General features: G+C 43.8%; 1 protein-coding gene across 1 annotated transcript; it reads right to left on the bottom strand.

Moving 5' to 3' along the window:
• Positions 1-3,316: 3,316 nt before the first annotated feature.
• Positions 3,317-4,479, bottom strand: LOC121321926 (zinc finger protein 501-like). Its single transcript, XM_041261319.1, has 2 exons — positions 3,865-4,479; positions 3,317-3,817 (listed from the first exon to the last, which is right to left on the bottom strand). The coding sequence occupies exons 1-2, from the start codon at positions 4,477-4,479 to the stop codon at positions 3,317-3,319; spliced, it is 1,116 nt and encodes a 371-aa protein (XP_041117253.1).
• Between the last annotated feature and the right edge of the window lie 17,176 nt (positions 4,480-21,655).

Genomic DNA, 21,655 nt, shown 5'->3' with positions numbered 1-21,655 from the left:
GAAAGAAGCAGCCTGACACACTGAGCGCGCAGGTGCTGACAGTCAGAAATAGAATAAAAAGGCTACAAATGTTTAAACTGCTTACTCCAGGAAAAGCGGCGATGGCCAGCTTTCAGCACAAAGTGCAGGGGAACTAGCAGTAGCTTATGCAGCACTTTTTAGAAGAAAAAGAGGGCTCATTGCAACATAGAGGTCTTACCTTACCAATGTGAGAAGCGAAAGAGGATGCTCCTCCCCCTGCGTGATGGTTAAATACCCTCGGGAGGTGGTATTGAGGGAGTCACTGGGGGGAGGGGGCCTATCGGCAGCTTTGATATAGGAGCTCAGTGACACCTACCAATAGGCAGGAGTGTATCCCATAACGATGTTTAGTGGCCATCTTTGAATTGAAAGGTGACAGACATGGACCAATCAAAATGCGAGACTGTTATGCGGTTCTTTACAAGTTTCACCATGGAGTCATTATCCATGTTTTGTCAGTTGTCTGTGGAGGTTCACCTCAGGTATTATAGATCATAGAATGGAGAGGAAACTAACTATTTCCATATAGCTGAACTTGATTTTTACATGACTGAGGTCAACCCTTACAACCGCCTGTTTAAAACAAGTGATTTTACTCTTTCAGCATCCTCCCTTATAATAGTGCCGAAAACAATTAATTAATTGAGCCCCAGGTTTAACAGTAGATTTGAGTTCAAACTCTACAGACTGCTTTTCAAATAGAAGTCATAAACTCAGCATGGTAATATTTAAGAGTATACTGAGGGTTATCCTTGTTGTTCTGGTAACGGGATCACAGAAAACAACCTCCAGTTTGTATTTGTTTACAGAATATTCTGTGTTCACGCTTTAATTGTGACGTCTCTTTTTGAGTTTGAGTTTCATGTTGAGATAAATGTTGTGATTGGTTGATTTGGTGACTCTTCTTGCAAACCTGTCACATTGGGTTAGATTCTCAAAGCTACAGTATTTACTCCAAATCGTTATCAGTGCAGTTTTTTAAATGGAAAAAACACCAATGAAACATCTTAAACGAGTAAGAAACAACTTAATACTTAAGTATTGAAATTCTGCATTAAGTATTACTAGTTTATTTCTGGTTTGGTTAGTTTATTGGGTGTGTTTCTGCTTTCTGAAAAACAATTTTTCTTACAGAAAAATTACAAAACAAGCAGGTAAATTACAGTGAGAAAAAAAAAACGGGTAAGATATATTTTAGTTTTAGTTTTAGTTTTAAAAGATTTAGTTTCAAACCGATATTCAGAGGTAGTATTTTTGGTTAAAAAAACAACTGCATCACACTCAACTATCGCTCTCCTCTTCTTGTCCTACCCAATAACAACCAATACACACTCCTGATTTGCTGGTACAGTACTCCCCTGACCTCCCAACTCCCACCTAATAGGCTCTCGTTAACTGTCAGAAAATGTACTGTATACAAACCCCAAAACACACAGTAGTACACAGGCAAAGCCTCCCACAGCGGCGCTTCTAAAATGCCTTAAATCATATAATCAAATATTGCAGCATTTCTAAACATAGTATTATTAATAAAGGCTGCCCTCGTATAAATTTTGATCAATTTAAAATAAACGCTGCAAAAATAATGCGCTATGAGAAGATTTAGTTTTGTTTTCTCTAGCAAAGAAATTACAAACAAGCAAGTTACAGTGAGAAAAAAAAAATAAGAGTAGGTTATATTGTAGTTTTTACACACATCAAGCTAATATTCTGAGGCATTTTTTGATGCAGAAAAAAACATCTACGTCTCACTCTTTTAACTGCCACACCAGCATTGTTCTGCCCCTTAACAGCCAATGCACACTCCTGATTCGCTGGTACAGTACTCCCCTGACCTTCCAACTTCCACCTAATAGGCTCTCTGTAATTATCACCAATAAATGTACTGTAGTCTAAGTAGGTTGGCTACACATGCTGCTACATACAGGTAGGCTACTGTGATACTTCTAAAATATCATAAATCATGTATTAAAATATTGCAGCATTTGAAAATCATAGTATTATTAATAAAGGCCGCCCTCTTACGGGCCGCAATCATTTTGATCAATTATAAACGCTGCAGCGCTAAATTGAAGTAATACGGTATATATATATATATATATATATATATATATATATATATATATATATATATATATATATATATATATATCCCATGGAAATGTATAATTTCTAGAAATTTTTCTAAATAGATGTCTACAATTATTTATTTTTAGCAATTTTCAGCAAAACTCAAAAAATGCAAACTCAAAAGTATGCATACCCTGACAAGGAAAATGAAATTACTAGCTAGGTGAGGCACCTTTAGCAATAACCTCTTTTAAATTATTAGGATATTTGTCAATGAGCTTTTGGCATGCATCTTTAGTGATTTTTGACCATTCTTCAATGACAAATTATTTCAGTTCATTCAAATTCTGAGGACTTCTCTTGTGCACAGCCTTCTTCAACATACCAAAAATTCTCAGTCGTATTTAGATCAGGACTTTGAGTAGGTCATTCCAGAACATTGATTGTATTCTTCTTTAACCAGTCTGAAGTAGATTTTGACACCAATGGTTTCTTTCTTTTTCAGGACATTCCAAACTGTTGATTTGGCTTTGTCCAACTTTTGTGCTATAGTTCTAATTGAGTTCCTCTTTTCTTTTAGGATCCAAATCGGTTGCTTTTATTTCATAGACAGCTGCCTGGTCTTCATGTTGGATTATGCGTACTGACACCAAACGCAGACTCCAAAAGCAAAAGCAAAGGATAGAACTGAGACTATATATTCACAGCTCTTTTATGTGTGAACAATCAATGCAACAGGAAACACCTGATCAACTAGAAACACCTGTGAGCCAAATGTCCTAATACTTATGCTCACATAAAATTGGGGGATGGAACTCTGAAAGTGCTGTTATTCTTAGTTGGTAAAACATATGTGTGTTGAAACAGCCGGAAATGCAAGGTGAAATTCTGTCCTACTGCCTCATTCATCTTTTACTCATATTTTCATATTGCTTGAGTGTACAGCAAAAATAGTAATTTTGACTTCAAAGTGCTAAGGAATGGGAGATCGGTTTCATTTTAATTTCTACACAGGTTACGTGCACCTGAACACTTTCTGTCCCCCTGGATACCACTGCAGCTGTGCTGTAGAAGCTTTAGTTATCTGAGAAGCTACTCCATTCCCGTCGTGAATCCTCTCTTGTGGTGTCCACAACTCTAATAAAGATGAGTCTGATGTCTGGTATACAATGACTTTGTATTAAGGATATCACCCCTGCTGCACTGTCAGGGTATGCAGCCGTGTTCACTTGCCCTTCTTGGCTTTCCCCTTGGCACTGGCCCTGGTCTTGACAGACTGAGGTGGTGAGAGCAGTGGTGGGGGCTCCTCTTCCTCCTCTTCTTTCTCCTCCTCATCCTTTTCCTGGTCCTGCTGCTGGTGCCTCTTGCAGTGGTGCTCGAAGGTGGTCATCTTGGCGTAAGTCTTGTTGCAGACCATGCAGTGGTAGGGCCGCTCGCCACTGTGGGTGCGCATGTGGAGCTCCAGGTATGAGGAACGCGCGAAGGAGCGTTGGCACACCTCGCAGTGGAATGTCTCGCTAGTATCGTGAGTCTTCAGGTGCTGCTTGAGGGAGGAGGCCGACTTGAAGGCCTTTTCGCACTGGGCACACTTGAAGTTGCGCTCACCAGACTCCAGGGCCTGGTGGGAAAGCAGGTGGGCGGACGAGCGGAAGCTTTTGCCACACCTGTCGCACTTGAAGGGCCTCTCGCCCATGTGCAGACGCTGGTGCATGATGAGACCTGCCTTCTGTGTGAAGGCCTTGTCACACTGCGTGCATGGGAAGGGCTTCTCGCCCGTGTGCAGGCACCGGTGCGTCTTGAGGTGGGACGCCCCTTCCCACACTCGGGGCACCGGAACGGTTTCTCCCCCGTGTGGATGGCCCGATGCCGCACCAGGTGGGAGGACTGCAGGAAGAGCTTGCTGCACACGCTGCACTTGTACTTGCGCTCACCGGTGTGGGAGCGCAGGTGCAGGGCCAGGTGGGAGGAGGAGATGAAGGTCTTGCTGCAGACGGGGCAGGTGTGGGGCCGCTCGCCCGTGTGGATCCTCTTATGCAGCACCAGCCCGGAAGAGAGGGCGAAGCACTTGCCACACACGAGGCACGGGTAGGGCTTTTCGCCGGTGTGCACGCGCTGGTGCTTGGTGAGAGCCGAGGTCTGGGCGAAGGTCTTGCCACACAGCTCGCAAGGGTACGGCCGCTCCGCCACGTGTGACATCTCGTGCAACTCCAGTCCGGTCAGCTGGGCGAAGGAGCGGCCACACTCGGAGCACCTGAAGGGCTTGCTGATCAGCAGCGCCTTCCCGTCACTCCTGCTGCAGCTACCCCCTGTGCTGTGAGAGAGTGACATGCTGTCCAGCAATGAGCTGTTGGGCACCATCGTGGGAAGGGAGTAGCTGCTGCTGTTCATTTTGATTGTGTCTAAAGAGCTAATATAAGTGAGTGTTACTGGGTGTTTGAAGTCATACAGTCATCCAGCTTCAGTTTCATCCACTGTGGGATTTTAGCATGTAATCGAACAAACCGCTTGCCCAATTGTCACAAAATTTGCTCAGGAGAATCTTCAACAAAAGTGTACACTGCTCTTATTTTAAAGGGTTCTGATTTTTTTTTTTTTTTAACCCTTCCCCACAGTTAGGTTTTCTCTCCATCAAGAACCTCTTTTTCTGTATCTGCAAGAAATCAAATGAAAATAGAAAAAGGGTTACAGGTGGCAATGGTGTAGTGTGCATTAATGCAGCCACAACAGAGCTGCTCTCTCTAAACTGTCAACCCTTTAAAGACTCTATTGTGTGTACACCATGTAACACAAGTGAGCCCCTACGTGGACATGTTTGTGTGCATCTCAATTTAACAATAAAGTACATAACATAACAGTTTGTGTTTTATAGCTAACAACAGTTTATGTGTTTATCTTCTACAATGAAAATGCTATGCAAAACTATTCTTGCAAGGCCAGGTGAATGTTATTGTCACTGCCCATTGTGATATACAGGCATTGAGAAATAAGTGTCTTTTTTGTTACAAACACACAGGGCATTATTTTTAAAACTTGACAAGTTACTCAGAGTAAGGGTTATATTGAAATGTGGTCTTTCCTATGCAATTCCCCTAAGATTTTACACCTAGGTAGCAGAATTTGCATCCAATTAAGGACCTGCTTCTTTAATACAAAACTGTGCCCATGCTGCAACACCAATAAATGTGTGCTGTACTCTGTAATTTGACAGAGTGAATTTACTCCCACCCCCCCAAAAAAAAGAAACACAAGAATTTATGCATAGTGAAAATGTGCTCAGACTGGAAAAGTGAAGGGTTAATAGTTTAGCGTGTAAACATGGAAAAGTGTTAAAAGGTTTCAAATGGTTCAGCTGTACTGTGTGCAATGTGAGGTGGTTATTTATTCTATATTTATTCAGTGTTGTCCAAATACATGTGTTAAACACAAGTAGGCTAATCCACTTTAATGTTTTAGTGCATCATACAAAAGTATCATAATCTGGATTTACTTTAGCACCCAGGCCACTGAAAGCATAGGAAAGTCCTGTTTATCTGCCTGTATGTCACACTTACATTTTGCAAAGTGCACACAGTGAATATAGGATGTGGTGGGCTACTTTTTAATGTTATCGATGGCTCTAATTTTCCATATACAGTTGTGGCAATGGGGGAATTGTGGGCAAGTTACACTGAATGCAGCTCATTTCCCAGGTCTACGTTTCCTAATAGTTATATCCAGTACTATATAACAACTAAACTTAGCTCATCTACTTTCAGTTCAGCTAAATATACAAAAGTTAACAGTGCACACTACTTTATCAAACGAGGTGTTGACAGACCAGCTGGTTTACAATGCCGAAAAGTAGTTTTAACTGTAAGGGAGGGTACCCCCATACAAGAAACACAGCATCGCCATCGTGAACCAAATAAGAATGCTCACATATTACAGCACAATTTAGTTTTTTCAACAAGCAACAAACGGCGAAGTGTGCCCACAGTCTCCAAAAAGTTAAACACAAGTTCAAATAAAACCTTGCGGTTTAAAAATGCATTTTGATTTTTCATAATGCAAACAAGTAACTGTTTGGTAAGTACATGCAAAGCACTTGGGATTGTTGTAGAAGGAAAACGTGGCATGCATGTCAGCTGTCAGTGAAGTGCTGCTGCTGCTGCCGCCGCCGCCGCTAGGTTAAAACTAAAACAACAAACCTCTTCCAAAGTACACAAACAAACACAATACGCCATTAAATAGCTAAACTTCAGCGGTTACCAAGCAAATAAATCAGTTAGCACGTGTATTTTCCTTTTACAGTAGATAAATACACTGTGAATGTGCCATGCACACTGGCTGTCTTGATGGAAGATGGTAGCCATTGCCGCATTCCCTTTTTCGAATTAATATTATTACTCGCGGCCTGGGATACTTCTAACAACCGATTCCATAATCACAACAGCTGTTAAAAAGGTGCATGTTAAAATGCAATCTAGAAAGATCAAGAATACCATGTCTTCGACTGTGTTACGAGCCGGGATTATGAGTCTGGATATGGTTTGTAATGTTATAACTGTAAGGAGAGACGGCAGTTTATGAAATGGCTGCCCTGTTCGCTTTAAAAAGAAAAAAAAGAAGAAAAAAAATCTGAGAAAAAATGAGAAAGGCGTTTCGGCCATACAGCGTTTAAACTTTTTAAAACACCTTGTGAACACTGAAAGAGCCACTTACTTTGATGCGTTTTCGTTTTAACGAATGCAGAAAGTAACCAGGATTTTTTATTAGATCGTACGGGAGACTGAGGCAAGAACAGACAAGGTGTACTCTAATAGAAATGGGGATGGCAATGAAATGGCTGCAGCAGCAATCCCTAGATTGCCTCACACTCCAGGACTTGAACCACAGGTACCGGCGCGGTGTTCTCTCTAGGTCATACTTTAATTTTCATTTTGTGACGTTGCTAAATCACCACCAAGTACTTCCGGAGTCGCATTTTTAACAATATATCGCAGTTTATTTCGTTTATATTTGCATAGATTACCGCACCGTCTCCGCCTCGTCTAAATTTCCAGAGCAACATATTCAACATGAAAAGCAGTTTTGCGACAACGTTGCACTACTTAATCAGTATTATACTGTACTGGGGTTTGCGTTTTCATGCGTTTGCTTTGCACTGTCCCACAATTCGTTTTGCACGCAAATCAATAATCCTTTGATGTTGGTTTCCTAAATGTGTTCACTGTTGCACAGTGCCCTGTACCTTTTTAAACAATGATGCTTACCTTGTTGATAGTCCAGTTTGTGTGTTTACATACACTCATGACCGTCCAAATAGGCAGGATGTTATAAATGGCCTGTGCAATCTTAGTTGCCCAGGAAGGAAAATGGAAATCTAGACAGATTGTCTTTTATTCCATATGATTTTTTAAAAATTGTTGTTAGACTGCTGGTATTACACAGATATGTACAGAGTTTATATAGCATAAATCTATCAGGCTGACCTTTGTAAACTATTATAGATTATCGCATATGGTACAGTATGATACAAGTTGATATACACTCCATGACAGGCCAGAGCAGCTACCAGCCAACGAGGCTTACTGGCCAGTCTGACCTTGAGTATCTCACACAGCACCGTGGACCATATTACAATATATTGTTAAATAAGAATAATTGAACAGTACAGCTCATTTTATTAGGATGTCATCTATCTGAGTCAAACTGAGAAAAATAAATTCTAGGGTAATAAATTAAGGGTCTATTATACTATATTTTAAATAAGAACATAAGAACATAAGAAAGTTTACAAACGAAAGGAGGCCATTCGGTCCATCTTGCCTTTGGGTGTTAGTAGCTTATTGATCCCAGAATCTCATCAAGCAGCTTCTTGAAGGATCCCAGGGTGTCAGCTTCAACAACATTACTGGGGAGTTGATTCCAGACCCTCTGTGTAAAAAAGTGCCTCCTATTTTCTGTTCTGAATGCCCCTTTGTCTAATCTCCATTTGTGACCCCTGGTCCTTGTTTCTTTTTTCAGGTAAAAAAAGTCCCTTGGGTCAACATTGTCAATACCTTTTAGAATTTTGAATGCTCGAATTAGGTCGCCGCGTAGTCTTCTTTGTTCAAGACTGAACAGATTCAATTCTTTTAGCCTGTCTGCATATGACATGCCTTTTAAGCCCAGAATAATTCTGGTCGCTCTTCTTTGCACTCTTTCTAGAGCAGCAATATCTTTTTTATAGCGAGGTGACCAGAACTGAACACAGTATTCAAGACAACGTCTTACTAGTGCATTGTACAGTTTTAACATTACTTCCCTTGATTTAAATTCAACACTTTTCACAATGTATCCGAGCATCTTGTTAGCCTTTTTTATAGCTTCCCCACATTGTCTAGATGAAGACATTTCTGAGTCAACAAAAACTCCTAGGTCTTTCTTCATAGATTCCTTCTCCAATTTCAGTATCTCCCATATGATATTTATAATGTACATTTTTATTTCCTGCGTGCAGTACCTTACTTAAATAATATCCTACAAAAATAAAACATTGGTGTTTAGTCATTATACAACCCTAAGCAAGCTCTATACCCTAAGCAAGCTCTATAAACAAGCTCTAGGTCATGTCAGTACAACATTGATTATTGTCATGAGGAAACAAAACCAATGTTGGCACATAGTTGATCTTTTTTTAATTAATATTTTATTTATTTTATTGAAAGAATATTACATATTTGAAATTAGTTACAATCATTTCTCATATGCTTTATAACGTTAGGTTATTACCATAACCCTGGTTCCCTGAAAAGAGAATGACAACCATTACCAAATGGGAAGAGCCTCTCTGACCGTCAGTCTCTGAGCAAATATACAAAAGATGCCCTGTCAGGGCCCTGCTGTGAAGGGGAAGTTCCGCCCACCTCCTGTTGAAGAGGGACATCCTCACTGTAGCACATCGCCATTTTCTTTCGAAAACAGAGGTCATCTGGGGACATGACCTCGAAGAGTAATGGTTGTCATTCTCTTTTCAGGGAACCAGGGTTATGGTAATAACCTAACGTACTCTTTCAATTTGAATAACAACCATTACCAAATCGGAAAGCTGTACCAAAGCTGTCGTCGCTCGAGATTACCGACAGTACAGCCCCACGGCGATAGTAACAGAACCCACATGACGCTTAGGGGCACGCCACCAGCAAAACTCTAGAGCCCAGAGAGGGTCTCGCTTGGTTTGTCACATCAAGGTGGTAAAAGCGCACAAATTTCTGACTACCTGTCCATGTAGCAGCATTGCATAACTCATCTAAGGAGGCGCCATGAAGGAAAGCCCATGAATTTGCCTGGCCCCTGGTAGAATGGGCTGTAATGTCCCCTGGTAACGGGGAGTCCGTCTGTTCATATGCCAAGTGTATCGCATCTGTCACCCAGTGCGCTAGACATTGCTTCAATAGGGCCTAACCTCTAGAGCGGGACCCGTAGCAGACAAACAGCTGGTTGGACTGTCTCCAGGACACCGTCCTATCCAAATAACAGCGCAGAGCCCGAACTGGGCGTAGGAGCTGAGCTGCCTCTGCCTCCCCCACTTTCACAGCCAGGAACAGAGCAGCAGGAGCTGCCTCTGCCTCTGCCACCTCCACCAGCAGAGGGTGAATGCCTGCTCGGTCCCTTTCCACCAGCAGAGGATAAATACCTGCTGGTATCACTTCCCCCACCAGCAGAGGATAAATGCCTGCTGGTATCACTTCTCCCACCAGCAGAGGATGAATGCCTGCTGGTATCACTTCCCCCACCATCACGAGGAGAGGAGCTGCCTCTGCCTCCATCACCATCGGAGAAGAGGAGGAGGAGCTGTCTCTCCCTTCACCAGAAGGACCAGGAATAGATGCTGGCGGTCCTCAGCAGCCCTTGCATAGGCTAATAATAATAGGGAGAGTGTGTGAACCAGTCGCCCGGTTGGACGGACTAGATGATACGCTGTGCTGTCAACATGTTGAACTTCCTCTGAGGAACAAGTTGAGGACCCTGAGGTCCATAATTGGTCTCAAGCCGCCGTTCCTTTTAGGCACCAGGATGTACCTGGAGTAAAAACCACTGAGGGCATCGCAAGGGCTTACAAAGCGTACAGCGTTCTTCCTTTGAAGATTGGCGATCTCCTGTTGAAGGAGTATTGCCCTCGCTGGTTCGACAGTGGTGTGGAGAACACCCTTGAAGTGTGTTGGACCTATGCTGAATTGTAAAGCGTATCCGTGTCTTATTGTCGATAGCACCCAGGAGTCCACCGGTCACACTGGTGGAAGCCAGCTGAAGACCCAGTCGACTGCACTTACGTGTTTGCAGTTGTTTTTTTTTTTGTTTTGTTTTTTTTTAAACTGCTGTGCTCAATGAGCAGCCTGCAGATGCGTTTTAAAAAAAAAAAAAAAACAATTCCGGCATCGAGGCACATGCTGTCGGCGCAGAGGTCGACGTCGAGATGTGCGCGTCGTTGCTGGGCTGTAGACTACCTCGAAGCTATTCCCAGGTGCCAAATCAATCTGAGCTGGAAACGGTGCCGACAAAAGCACTGTCGATGCTGAGACAGTTGGAGCCGAATGGACCTGTTCCAAAGTCGGTGCCGATGGTAGGCGCAGTTGGGGCCGAGCTGTAGGCAGCGCCGAAGATGTTTACACTGGCGCTGAATCAATCGGGACTGTGTAGGCGCTGTTTTCTCAACCCACGATTGGCAGTAAAAACTGAGGTCGATGCAGGGGTATGCAGCCGATTCAATCACTGTGGTCACCGAGGGCAAGCGCAGCCATGCTGGGAAAGCCTGAGGACTGAGAGGGGCTCTAGGCCTGAGCTGTTTTTTTTTTTTTTTTGGTCGCTGTGTCCGACTAAATTGGCATAGAGGATGACACCGTGAGCCTGTGGGGTCTCCTTACAGCACCACAACATCTCTCACACAGTGTAACAATTACACAAGCCTCACATAGTGAAAAGAGCAATGGCCGCTCGCTAATCTCTTCAGAGGGGTTGAAACCAGCTCTAGTCAGAAAACTGAATCAAGAATAAAGCAAGGGCACGCTTTTAGACACGCTTGAGCGCGATTTTACCGTGAATTAATCTTTAATTTGCGGATAAATCCAACAAATTAGCCAAAAGCAAAAGCAATGTACGACCTGTCTCAGAGAGATGAGCGAGAAAATGGTGATGTGCTACTGTGAGGACATCCCTCTTCAACAGGAGGTGGACGGGACTTCCCCCTTATATCAGGGCCCTGATAGGGCAGCTTTTGCATATTTGCTCAGATTGATGGTCAGAGAGGCTCTTCCCATTCGGTAATGGTTGTCATTCGAATTGAAAGGGAAGTGTATTTTATGTACACTTTTTCAGGGTGTACTATATATTACAAAGACATTTCAGATAGCTGTATCACATCACTATCAGGGTGTACTATAATAAGATTTTCTTCAGCATTATTGCTCAGAGATTGTCAACCTACCTATTAAAGAACTGCTTCATTGATACTTCAGTACAAAAAGCAGGCATTCCAGGTTTCCAAGGATGCTTAGAACACATCAGCGTAATCTGGCAACAAATTCAATTAGCAAAAAAGGAGAGGAAGGAGCACCATGTGACATTCCTGAATTTGGCTAATGCATATGGTTCAGTGCCACATGAACTTCTTTGGGCAGCATTTGATTTTTTCGGCATACCGATGACAATAACAAATTTAGTGAAAGCCTACTTTGGAGATTTGCAATTTAGTTTTTCAACTTCAGAATTCAGCACTACCTGGCAATGCCTAGAAGTTGGAATAATGGCAGGATGTACCATTTCTCCACTGGCTTTTACCATGGCAATGGAAGGAATTATAAGTGCATCAAAATGGGTAGTAGGATGAGAGCGCTTGGCTTCTGGAATGCAACTACCACCAATTCGAGCATACATGGATGACATGACAACAATGACTACAACAGTAGCCTGCACTAATCGGTTACTGGGCAAATTAACCAATAACATTGAATGGGCACGAATGCAATTCAAGCCCACTAAATCAAGGAGCATCTCTATAATTAAAGGTAAAGTAGTAGATAAAAGGTTCTACATTAATGGTGAGGCAATACCAACAGTGTCCGAGAAGCCAGTGAAAAGTCTAGGGAGATGGTACGACAGGGATCTAAAGGACACAGTTCATGTGGGAGAAGTTAGACAATAAGCAGTGGAAGGGTTGAAGAGCATAGACAGCAGCACTTTACCGGGCAAACAAACTCTGGTGCTTTCAGTTTGGTCTACTTTCAGGACTGCTGTGGCCACTGACTGTGTACGAGGTTTTCTTGACAGCAGTTGAGAAGCTGGAAGCTTTAATCAGTTCATACGTCAGGAAATGGTTGGGAGTTCCACGCTGTCTCAGCAGAGTGGGACTTTATGGTAAAGGAATACTGCAGCTACCAATCTCTGCTCTAACCGAGGAGTTTAAGTGCACCAAAGTCCGACTGGAAATGACATTAGTAGATTCATGTGACAAATGCGTAAGGGAGGCAGCACCTGTGTTGAAAACTGGAAGAAAATAGACGGCAAAGAAAGCTGTGGAAGATGCTAAGGCTGTCCTTTGAATTGGAGATATTATGAGGCAAGTTCAGCATGGGAAAGGAGGTTTTGGTCTCAGTTCAGCTCCTCCTACATGGCACAAGGCAACCCCGGCTCAACGGAGGAAGCTGGTAGTCAATGAGGTACAAAAGCAGGAGGAGAGGATCAGGTGTGTAAAGGCCATTTCCCAGGCCAAGCAGGGAGAATGGATGAGATGGGAGAGTGTGGAACAACGCAAGATCGGCTGGCAAGACCTATGGACAATGAAACAGAGCAGGATCAGTTTCCTCATCAGATCAGCATATGATGTTCTCCCATCACCACAGAACCTAAACCTCTGGCTGGGTGAGGATCCCTCATGTCCTTTGTGTTCATTATCTGCAACATTAAGGCACATTTTGACAAGAAGTGAGGTGGGTCTTAGCCAAGGACGGTTTACTTGGTGCCATGACCAGGTGCTGCGATGTTTGGCCTTAGCATTGGAAGACAAGCGTAACCTGACCAATAAGTTGCCACCAGTTCCATCAAAGCACTACACACAAAAAACAATATTCCTCCGTCCAGGAGAGCAACCACCAAGAAAAGGTGTTAAAATCAAGCCTCGCTCAGGACAACTGGAAGCTGCTAGAGACTGGAAAATGCTGGCAGATGTTGGTGAACGGCTTATTTTTCCACCTGAGATTGCCACCACTATCCTTCGACCAGACATTGTCTTGTAGTCTGGATCAGCACGCTTTGTTCCTCTGGTAGAGTTAACAGTGCCATGGGAAGATGCTGTGGATTTGGCGTATGAAAGGAAGAAACTTCTATATGCTCAACTAGCTGCTGAAGCGGAACAGCAAGGATGGAGAGTCCAAGTTTACCCAGTGGAGGTGGGTTATCGAGGATTTGTGGCACACTCTACAACCCGGTTTCTCAGAGGCGTCGGGCTCATTGGCTAAGAGTTGCGTTGCACAGTGAAGAACTTATCTGAAGCAGCAGAAAGGAGCAGCAACTGGCTGTGGTTGAGACGGAAAGATTCTGGATGGGGATCTCAAGCACAATAGAAAGAAAGCAACGCTGATATACAGGTAAGTAAGCTGGACTGAGCTGAGTGGGGGATGGATGGGGTTGATGCTGGGATGCCAGAATCACTGTTGAGCCTTCTTGAGGTGTTGTGGGCTCGTCAACGAAACACAGAGGATGGAAGGTGCCCACTTGAAGACCCTAGAGATGTACCCTACTTAGCTCAATCCAGACGGTTGTCATGCTGGTGCAGTGGGGAGACCACACTGGGTTGTGTGGTCTCCCCAGCCAGCATCGCAGCCGTTGTGTGTGCTGATGTGCTGGGGAGGCAAAAAGAGCTAATCCCTGGAGCCAGCATTACACTTCAGCAATCAACACCAGACAGAAGGATATCTACATCATCAGATGGAAAACAACGCAACTGGATGGAGATGCAGATGAATTACATTAGTTTAATGCAAAGCTACGTCTTAGTTGGTGCTTATCTTGGCGAGAGCAGAGTTTAAATCAGCATGAAGTTCAACATCTACTCTCATGTAATGGAAATCATAAAGAAATGTCAGATAGCTCTATCACATCAATATCAGTGTACTGTATCTATAACAAAAACATTGTCAGTGTAAAAAAACAAGTTAGAGAAATGCAACAGCCGTTTAAATTGGCGATATCAAACACAAAAGCCCAAGTTAGGAGAAGCAGTTGGGGCAACCTTGTCAAGCATCAAGCAAATAGGCACAATTGGAAAGGTGCTGGGGCCCAACATTCACACAATTGTTGCATATGTGTCTTAGCATCTTTATTCTGGTTAAATCCAGCTGATAAGGGAATGAGCATTTCAAAAAAGAAATGAATGAAAAAAAGAAGCCAAGTTAGAAGCAAGTTGAAGCTGGAGGCATCAGTCCCTCACTGGCGTATGCCACCACCATTGTGCCAACCACCCAGTGGGACAGTCTGTGGATCAAAAGACCAAGGCCCAAGGACCTGGGTCCATGACCGACAAAAAGCTGATCTGACTTGTCCTATCAATGTAAGTTCTCAATGCCCAAACCGAGCAGAGCAAATTAAGCTTCCAATCCTCCTCCGTGGAAAACAGAGGAGGGTTGAAGGCTTTCAGTTCTACTGTCTGGTTTAAGATGACTTCAGAGATCACTTTTAGGAGGAAGGCTGGGTTCATCCGTAAGGATACCCTATGCCCCTCGTCCCAGAAGTGGCAACAGGAAGGGTCCACTGAGAGAGCCCGCAGTTCACTGATGCTCTTTGCAGACGTGATAGCGAGCAGGAAGGCCGCCTTCATTGACTTGAATTTCATGTCTGCTGATGGCATAGGCTCATATGGAGCCTTAGATAAAGCCTCAAGCACCACATCTAGGCACCAGTCTGGCAGCATCTCCCTCCATGGTGGTCGCAACCGCTGAGCCCCGTTAAGGAAACATGTCACCAGGACATGAGCACCTGGGATGACCAAATCCGCTGGCAGATGGCACGCAGAAATCATTGCCAGGTAGACCTTCGGGGTGGACCGGGCCCTGCCCTTTTTTCAAGAGGCCCTGAAGGAATTGCAAAATAACTGCCATAGGGCAAAAACCCCAGCGCTCACACCATGTCCTCCATCGATACGAGTACAATGACCATGTCGAGGGTGCCCTGGCATTCTGCGATGTCTCTACTACTGCCCTTGATGGCCCTAGAGTTGTGAAGTGTTCCCGCTCAGGGGCAGAAGGAAGTGTAGAAGGGTGAGGAACACAGCTCGGAGCTTCAGTGTTTTGATGTATGCAGAGTTTCAACGGCCCTGGACTCCTCTGCTGCACCACACCGCTCCCCAGCCTGTGGCTGAGGCATCCATGGTGACGACCACTCACCTGTGGATGGCACCCATGCTCAGTCCCTCCCAAAGATGGAGAGGGGAGTCCCACCAGCGGAGGGCAGACCGACACCTGCGGGATATCATCAGCCGACGGTATATGTCCCTCTCGGGGTGGAGGCCGAAAGAATTCAGCCAGGTCTGGAGGGGGCGCATGCAAAGGAGACTAAGGGGAAGGGTGACTGTAGTCACTGCCGTTAGGCCCAGTAATTTCTCACACCGCACATAATGGCATTCATGTTCCTAGCTGAAAGCAGGACACACATGCTCGGAGGGCCGTGACTCTGTCTTCCGACAGCTATGCCTTTATGGTGCAGGAATCCAATCGGAGCCCCAAAAAATGTGTCATTTGTTTGGAAACAAGGTGACTCTTTGTCTCATTGAGTGAGAGGCCCAACCTCATTATGTGCTCCACCACTGCCGATGTGTCGGTGATGGCATTCTCCTGTGACTGGGACAAAATCAACCAGTCGTCCAGATAGTTTAAGATCCTGATCCCCCGCAGGCATCTATACACTTGGTGAAAGTGTGCGATGCCAAGGAGAGACCGAACTGCAGAACACAGAATTCGTACACTTCGCTCTGGAATGCAAAGTGAAGGTATTTCCTGTGACCGGAACTGATGGGCTTGTGGAAATACACATGCCTTAAGACCACGGTTGAAAACCAGTCGTCTCGCCGGACGGACTGGAGAATCTGCCGATGCATGACCATCCAAAAACATTTCCTCCTCAAGAAGCGATCGAGGCCCAGTAAGTCCAGGAGAGGACAGAGGCCTCCGCCCTTCTTGGGAATCAGAAAATACTTTGAGTAGAACCCGTCCAGCTGGACGTCTGGTTCCACTCGGCAAATAGCCTACTTTGCCAGCAGAGCCACCACTTCCAGCTTTAGAGCTAGCGCTTGACTCGAGTCTGTCACTGTTGTGACTAAAACCCCGGAAAAAGGTGTTGGGGGGGGGGGGGGGGGGGGGGGGGGGGGGGGGCTTCCTTGAATTGGAGGGGGGGCCCTGCCTGCACTGTAGCTCACACCCAATTATCGGTAATACATTGCCTCCAGGCTGACAGATGGTGCTGCAGGAAGGGGTGCTGGGCTACTGGCCACAGACCGCCACGAGAACCAGGTGCATCCAAAAAAACCCCATATGGGCGTCTGGGATACGAGCCTGTGAAAGCCACAGCTGCCTACACACCACTACCAGGGCAGCAAGGCAATGCCCCAGGGCGGCTCTCTGAAACCCATTTATCTCTACCAGCGACGAAGAAACCAACTGGATCTCGGAGGAGGTGAATTCTGTAACGGGGAGCTCCAACAAGCTTTTCAGGTATGCTGACAACAGGTAGGCTGAATTAGCCAACCATGTTGCCAAGGTGCTTGCCACATAGGCCCTCTTAGCATGGACCTGAGTGGCCTTGCACTGTTTATTGGGCATACAGGATCCTTGGGGCTCCCATCTAATGGTGGGCTTGCCACCAAGTCCACAAAGGCCGAATCGACCTGGGGGAAATCATGCAGGCCAAGGTCAGCCGCTACCTGCAAAAGAGCAAGTTGGGCAGCCTTCTTGGCAACTGGCGGTGTAGAGGCCGGTCTAGACCAAGAAGAGCAGACCTCTCTCAAAAACTCTGGGTGTGGCGGGAATGGCTGTATGCTTGTCAGAGGCAATGACCAAGCATGGTGATAAAGCACCGGTTCCAACGGCTCTATTGCCACTTGCCACTGGAGTTTGAGGAACTGGACAGCCATTCCAGTGACCCCTTGGAAGGTCGATGAGGTTGGTTCCAAGGAACCCCCGTCCATCACTTCCAGTGATTCTTTCCCTGTAGAAAAACTCCCTGATTCCTGAATGGAATCAAGGAGTCAGATGCAGGTACCAAGAGCACATATACATAATCCCACTGGGGGGAGCTGGGCAGGGGAGCCATTTTAATTATTGGCTCCGACACCACCGGTGGGCAAAACGGGGCCTGCTCCCTTTTCTGGGAGGCAATGAACTCCAGAACCTCACTCATCTGATTCTGGAGCACCGCGAGGGCCGAAAGCTCTGTGTCTTCAACACGCTGCCACTTTCTCCCAGGAAGAGGCAGGGTGGAAGAAGAGAACTGAGTATCCTGGACCGTGGTTGCACCATGAGAGGCCACTGTCGTGGCCGCAGCAGATGTGCCTACACTAGTGATAGGCACTCCCGTAAGCAGCCACAATCTCTGATGGAGTGTCCGGGTCTGGAAGACCCCACATATCCGGCATGAGTCAGGATTTGTAAGGGCACAGGAGGCAAGCTCAATGCCCAAACAGTACATGCACCGGACATGCAGGTCCTTGCGAGGAATCATCCTCCTATAGGATGAGCAGGGATTAAACCCTGCTGTTACTGTAGCCGTATTCAAGAGAAGCTGCAGTACCCTAATCCTTCTAAACAAGGGGGGGTGGGGTGGGGGTGGCGTTGATGTACAACTTCCCTAATACTCCAAAATACTGTCCCACACTCTCTCTGAACTCAACTGCCTCGGTTTACTGAAAAAGGAGCGGGGGGCGCTTTTTTCTTTTTTAAAGCTTTCCTGAACTCAACTGCAATAGTTACAAACTAAAAGAGAGGAGCAGGAGGGAGCCTTCCTGTACTCAGTTTCAATGATAGTAACTAATCACGAAAGAGCAGGACTTGCAGTACCCTTCTTGAACTCAACCGCAGTGAGCAAGAGGGTTTTTAAATTTTTATTATTATATTATTATTATTGCACCTTTTCTGAACTCAACCTCAGCGGCTAGCTAACCGAGAAGGAGCAGGAGGATGCTTCCTTGTACTCAAGATGGAGCATGTAGATCTTGTGCAGTACCCTAACCCCCCCTGAACTCAGACCCAGCACCAGAACTAATCAAGCAGGAGCAGGGAGGGGGTAGCGAACCACAGCTAAATTGTGTGAGCTCAGTTATAGCCTGATACACACGCTGCACTTAGAAGTACAGCAACCCACTCTACCTGAACTCAACCACCCTGATTAGAACTAATCTAGAGGGAACAGTGAGAAAGGGATACTTCCCTTGGAACACAGGCAAGATGGCAAGATGGTGCCCGAGAAGCAAAATGTACTGGGAATGCTTGGAAGGAGCGCTACAAGAACGCCAGCTTCCTAGCACTGAAAACAGTCTGGACTAGCAACAGCACACACAGCTCAGATTTTTTCTGAGACGGCCGCTATGAAAAGCAAAAAGAGGAAGAGCTCCCCGAGGCACCACTACTTATAGGGGAAATACGTCACTGGGGGGGCGTGGCCTTTGGCAGCTTTGATATTGAAAGCTCAGTGATTCAGCATGTGACTAGCACATATCCCAACAGTGAAAGGGGAGGGAGCTGCGACCACGAAATAGAAAGCGTTTTGCATATATATATATATATATATATATATATATATCCCAGAATGTGGAGCTGCATTTGTGCCATATAAAAATGTGAGAAATGTCATCCGTGTTTGTGTCCACCTGTCTGCGGTTATTGTTCTTATACAGTTCTATGGTTGAGCACCATGCAGTGCTGTGAACACGGTTTATATTTTCTGTACTCTTAAGGATAGTTCAAACACTAGTACAGGGTGGTCCGTCAGCCCCGTTGACTCACTCATTTGTGGGTTGCAATGATTGCTTTGAGCTCCCTATGAGATATTCAGATACAAATATGCCCTGTATAAAGCTAATTTGATACGAATCATATGCAAAGTTTGAAGTGTAAGCATTTTTTAGTACCAAACAGTAATATTGAGAAAGCGTCATCAAATTCAATTAGATAACTTCTCTGAGCAGTTTATGTCATTTTTTTCTTTGCAGGTCATAGCTGGGGATTTTTTTTTTTTTTTTTTTTTTTTAACTTGGATCAAGGTATGCAATTAATCAGGACAATTAAATGCTATTCCTTTCTGAATGTACATTACATTTTTTAATCTGCAATCAGCAACATGATGGGGGAAAAACAGCTAGTTTATTTACTTATTATTATATATATATTTTTTAATACGATTTTGTCTGGAGCGGAGGAGCGGAGTGGAATGAAAGAAAGCCGAGCAAAGCAAAAAGAGTGGAGTTTATTATTATGAGTGGTGAGCAGAATTGTCACTGCTTCGCTCCGCTCACATTCTCTGAATACAACAGACGCTCGCCGTTAAAATACATTGTCTTTAACACAGGATTTGCACATCACAGGAGAATAGAAGTGAGTAAACACTGTATCCCTTATATGAGAAGTGGCTAAACGATATATTGACCAAATTCAAAGTGGGTAAATGCCATTTTCCTGCATATACCCTCTGCGAACACCACTGAATAAAACTCCAAAGAAAAGTAGCTGGTATTGCCAGGCAGTCTCCCATCCTATACCATACACCAGGCCTGAAAATTATTGTTTTATTTTTTAGCAGACACCCTTTTCCAGGCCAATTTACAATTATATATATATATATATACACACACACACACACACACACACAGGTTTTTTACTGGATTGATCTAGATAAAGAAGCAGTGTGTCCCCCAACCTGGGATGGAACGCGTAACCTTCCAGTCATTGTCTAACGTTCTTAAGTTTTTTTTTTTTTTTACATGAAACATACTTTTTGTATAGGTATACAAATGTCAATTGCTCTGGATAAAAGCATCAGCCAAATCAATTAATATGACATTTTCTTGGCTTGCTGTTTATTAATTTATTTATACGTTATTAATATAAACATTAATTTCTACATTTATTTATTTAAAAAATATATATTTATTTCTAAATATAGGTATTCCTCTATGCATTTTTTAAATCATTTATTTATTTCTACCTAAAAAAATATTCCTTTATTTGTTTTTTAATTAAACAAGGAACTACAATTTATCAGAGATTTAGACAAGGAAGCTACATGCCATTCTTGTGTACAATTCCATTCTATGGTATCTACCAAACAGGAAACTATATATTTTCAAACAGGAAATAGAGCATTTCTAGAATCAGTCAGAACCTTCAGGTTTTCAGCAAAAGCTGGTCAGGCATGTATGTAAGCTTAAAAAATTAACACATTTCAACAACTGTGCAGTGGTGCAGTGGGCTAAGGCCGTGTGCTCTTCAAAGATGTCATGTTGCAAGTTCAAACCATGTTTTTTTTTTTTTTTTTCCTGCGATATGTCCTGTTTTAAAACATAAATACATTGTTTAATAGAACTAATAGAATCAAACTGCTTGTGATCCCTGGTTTATTTTGACGTTGAACAACGTGGAATCACATGATTGGTAAATGTCCAGTTATTTAGCTTTTCTGTTTGAAAAATTGCTACACACTCTTAAAGTAAATGGAAGAAGAAGAAGAAGAAGAAGAAGAAGAAGAAGAAGAAGAAGAATTTTACCTTAGTTTGACGACTTATATCTCATTGTGTATAAGATATGTTTTTTTTTCACATTTGATGTAAGAAAGTTTCAGCCTTCACCATGTTTCAGCCGCTGCAACATGGTGAAAACAGTAAAACTCTTGGCGCTGTATAGAGACTCTCAGTAGTTTTAAACAAGTTTTTTCTAACTTGTATGAGGAATCTGAAAAAGGATTGGCTGTACAGCTTAACGTGTCCTGTAACGTTTTTTACAGGACAATTTTCGAAATCTGCCTATGAGTACATTAGTATATCAGTATTGGGGCTGTCTTGGGGCTGTCACCTTGGTGATTTTTGGTCTGTAATGCTGATGTTAGAGTGACATATTCATGGCCAGTGACATCTGTATGTAATATGTCCCAATTACTTATCCAAATTAAAGCAGGGGTCGAAGTTAATAACGTGATTGTCCATTTTGCTGTGTTTTTATTTAGGGAGTTTTATTTTTAAAATACAGATCATTCTGTGGACAGGATGACATTTATACACAAGATAAGAGGCATAGGAATGTTTTGAATATGTGATTTATAATTCACTAAATGCTTATATTTAACATGTTTTCTATAATTATCTCATATTACATGTAGTGTGCCAATACTTTTGGCTGTGACTGGAAAATAGAAAATGAAAGTTACTTACTTTACCAAACAAAATAAGATTTATATTATCCAAAATGATTTGTGTGATCTGAAATGAAACCTCAAAATGCTGAAATGCACATTACGGTACAAGAAGAGTAATCAGCACAGTTCAGACTATTCTGGACATACTGGGCACTGG

Source organism: Polyodon spathula, chromosome 10, assembly GCF_017654505.1.
Source record: "Polyodon spathula isolate WHYD16114869_AA chromosome 10, ASM1765450v1, whole genome shotgun sequence".
NCBI lineage: Eukaryota > Metazoa > Chordata > Actinopteri > Acipenseriformes > Polyodontidae > Polyodon > Polyodon spathula.
This window is presented reverse-complemented; position numbering and strand designations above follow the sequence as displayed.

Excerpts from the sequence above, each read along its gene's own strand:
- LOC121321926 (XM_041261319.1), bottom strand. The coding sequence starts at position 4,479 with ATGAACAGCAGCAGCTACTCCCTTCCCACGATGGTGCCCAACAGCTCA. Across the intron at positions 3,818-3,864 it reads GCACCGGTGCCTGCACACGG|AAGGCAGGTCTCATCATGCA; the intron begins GCGAGAAGCCCT and ends GCCTTCACACAG.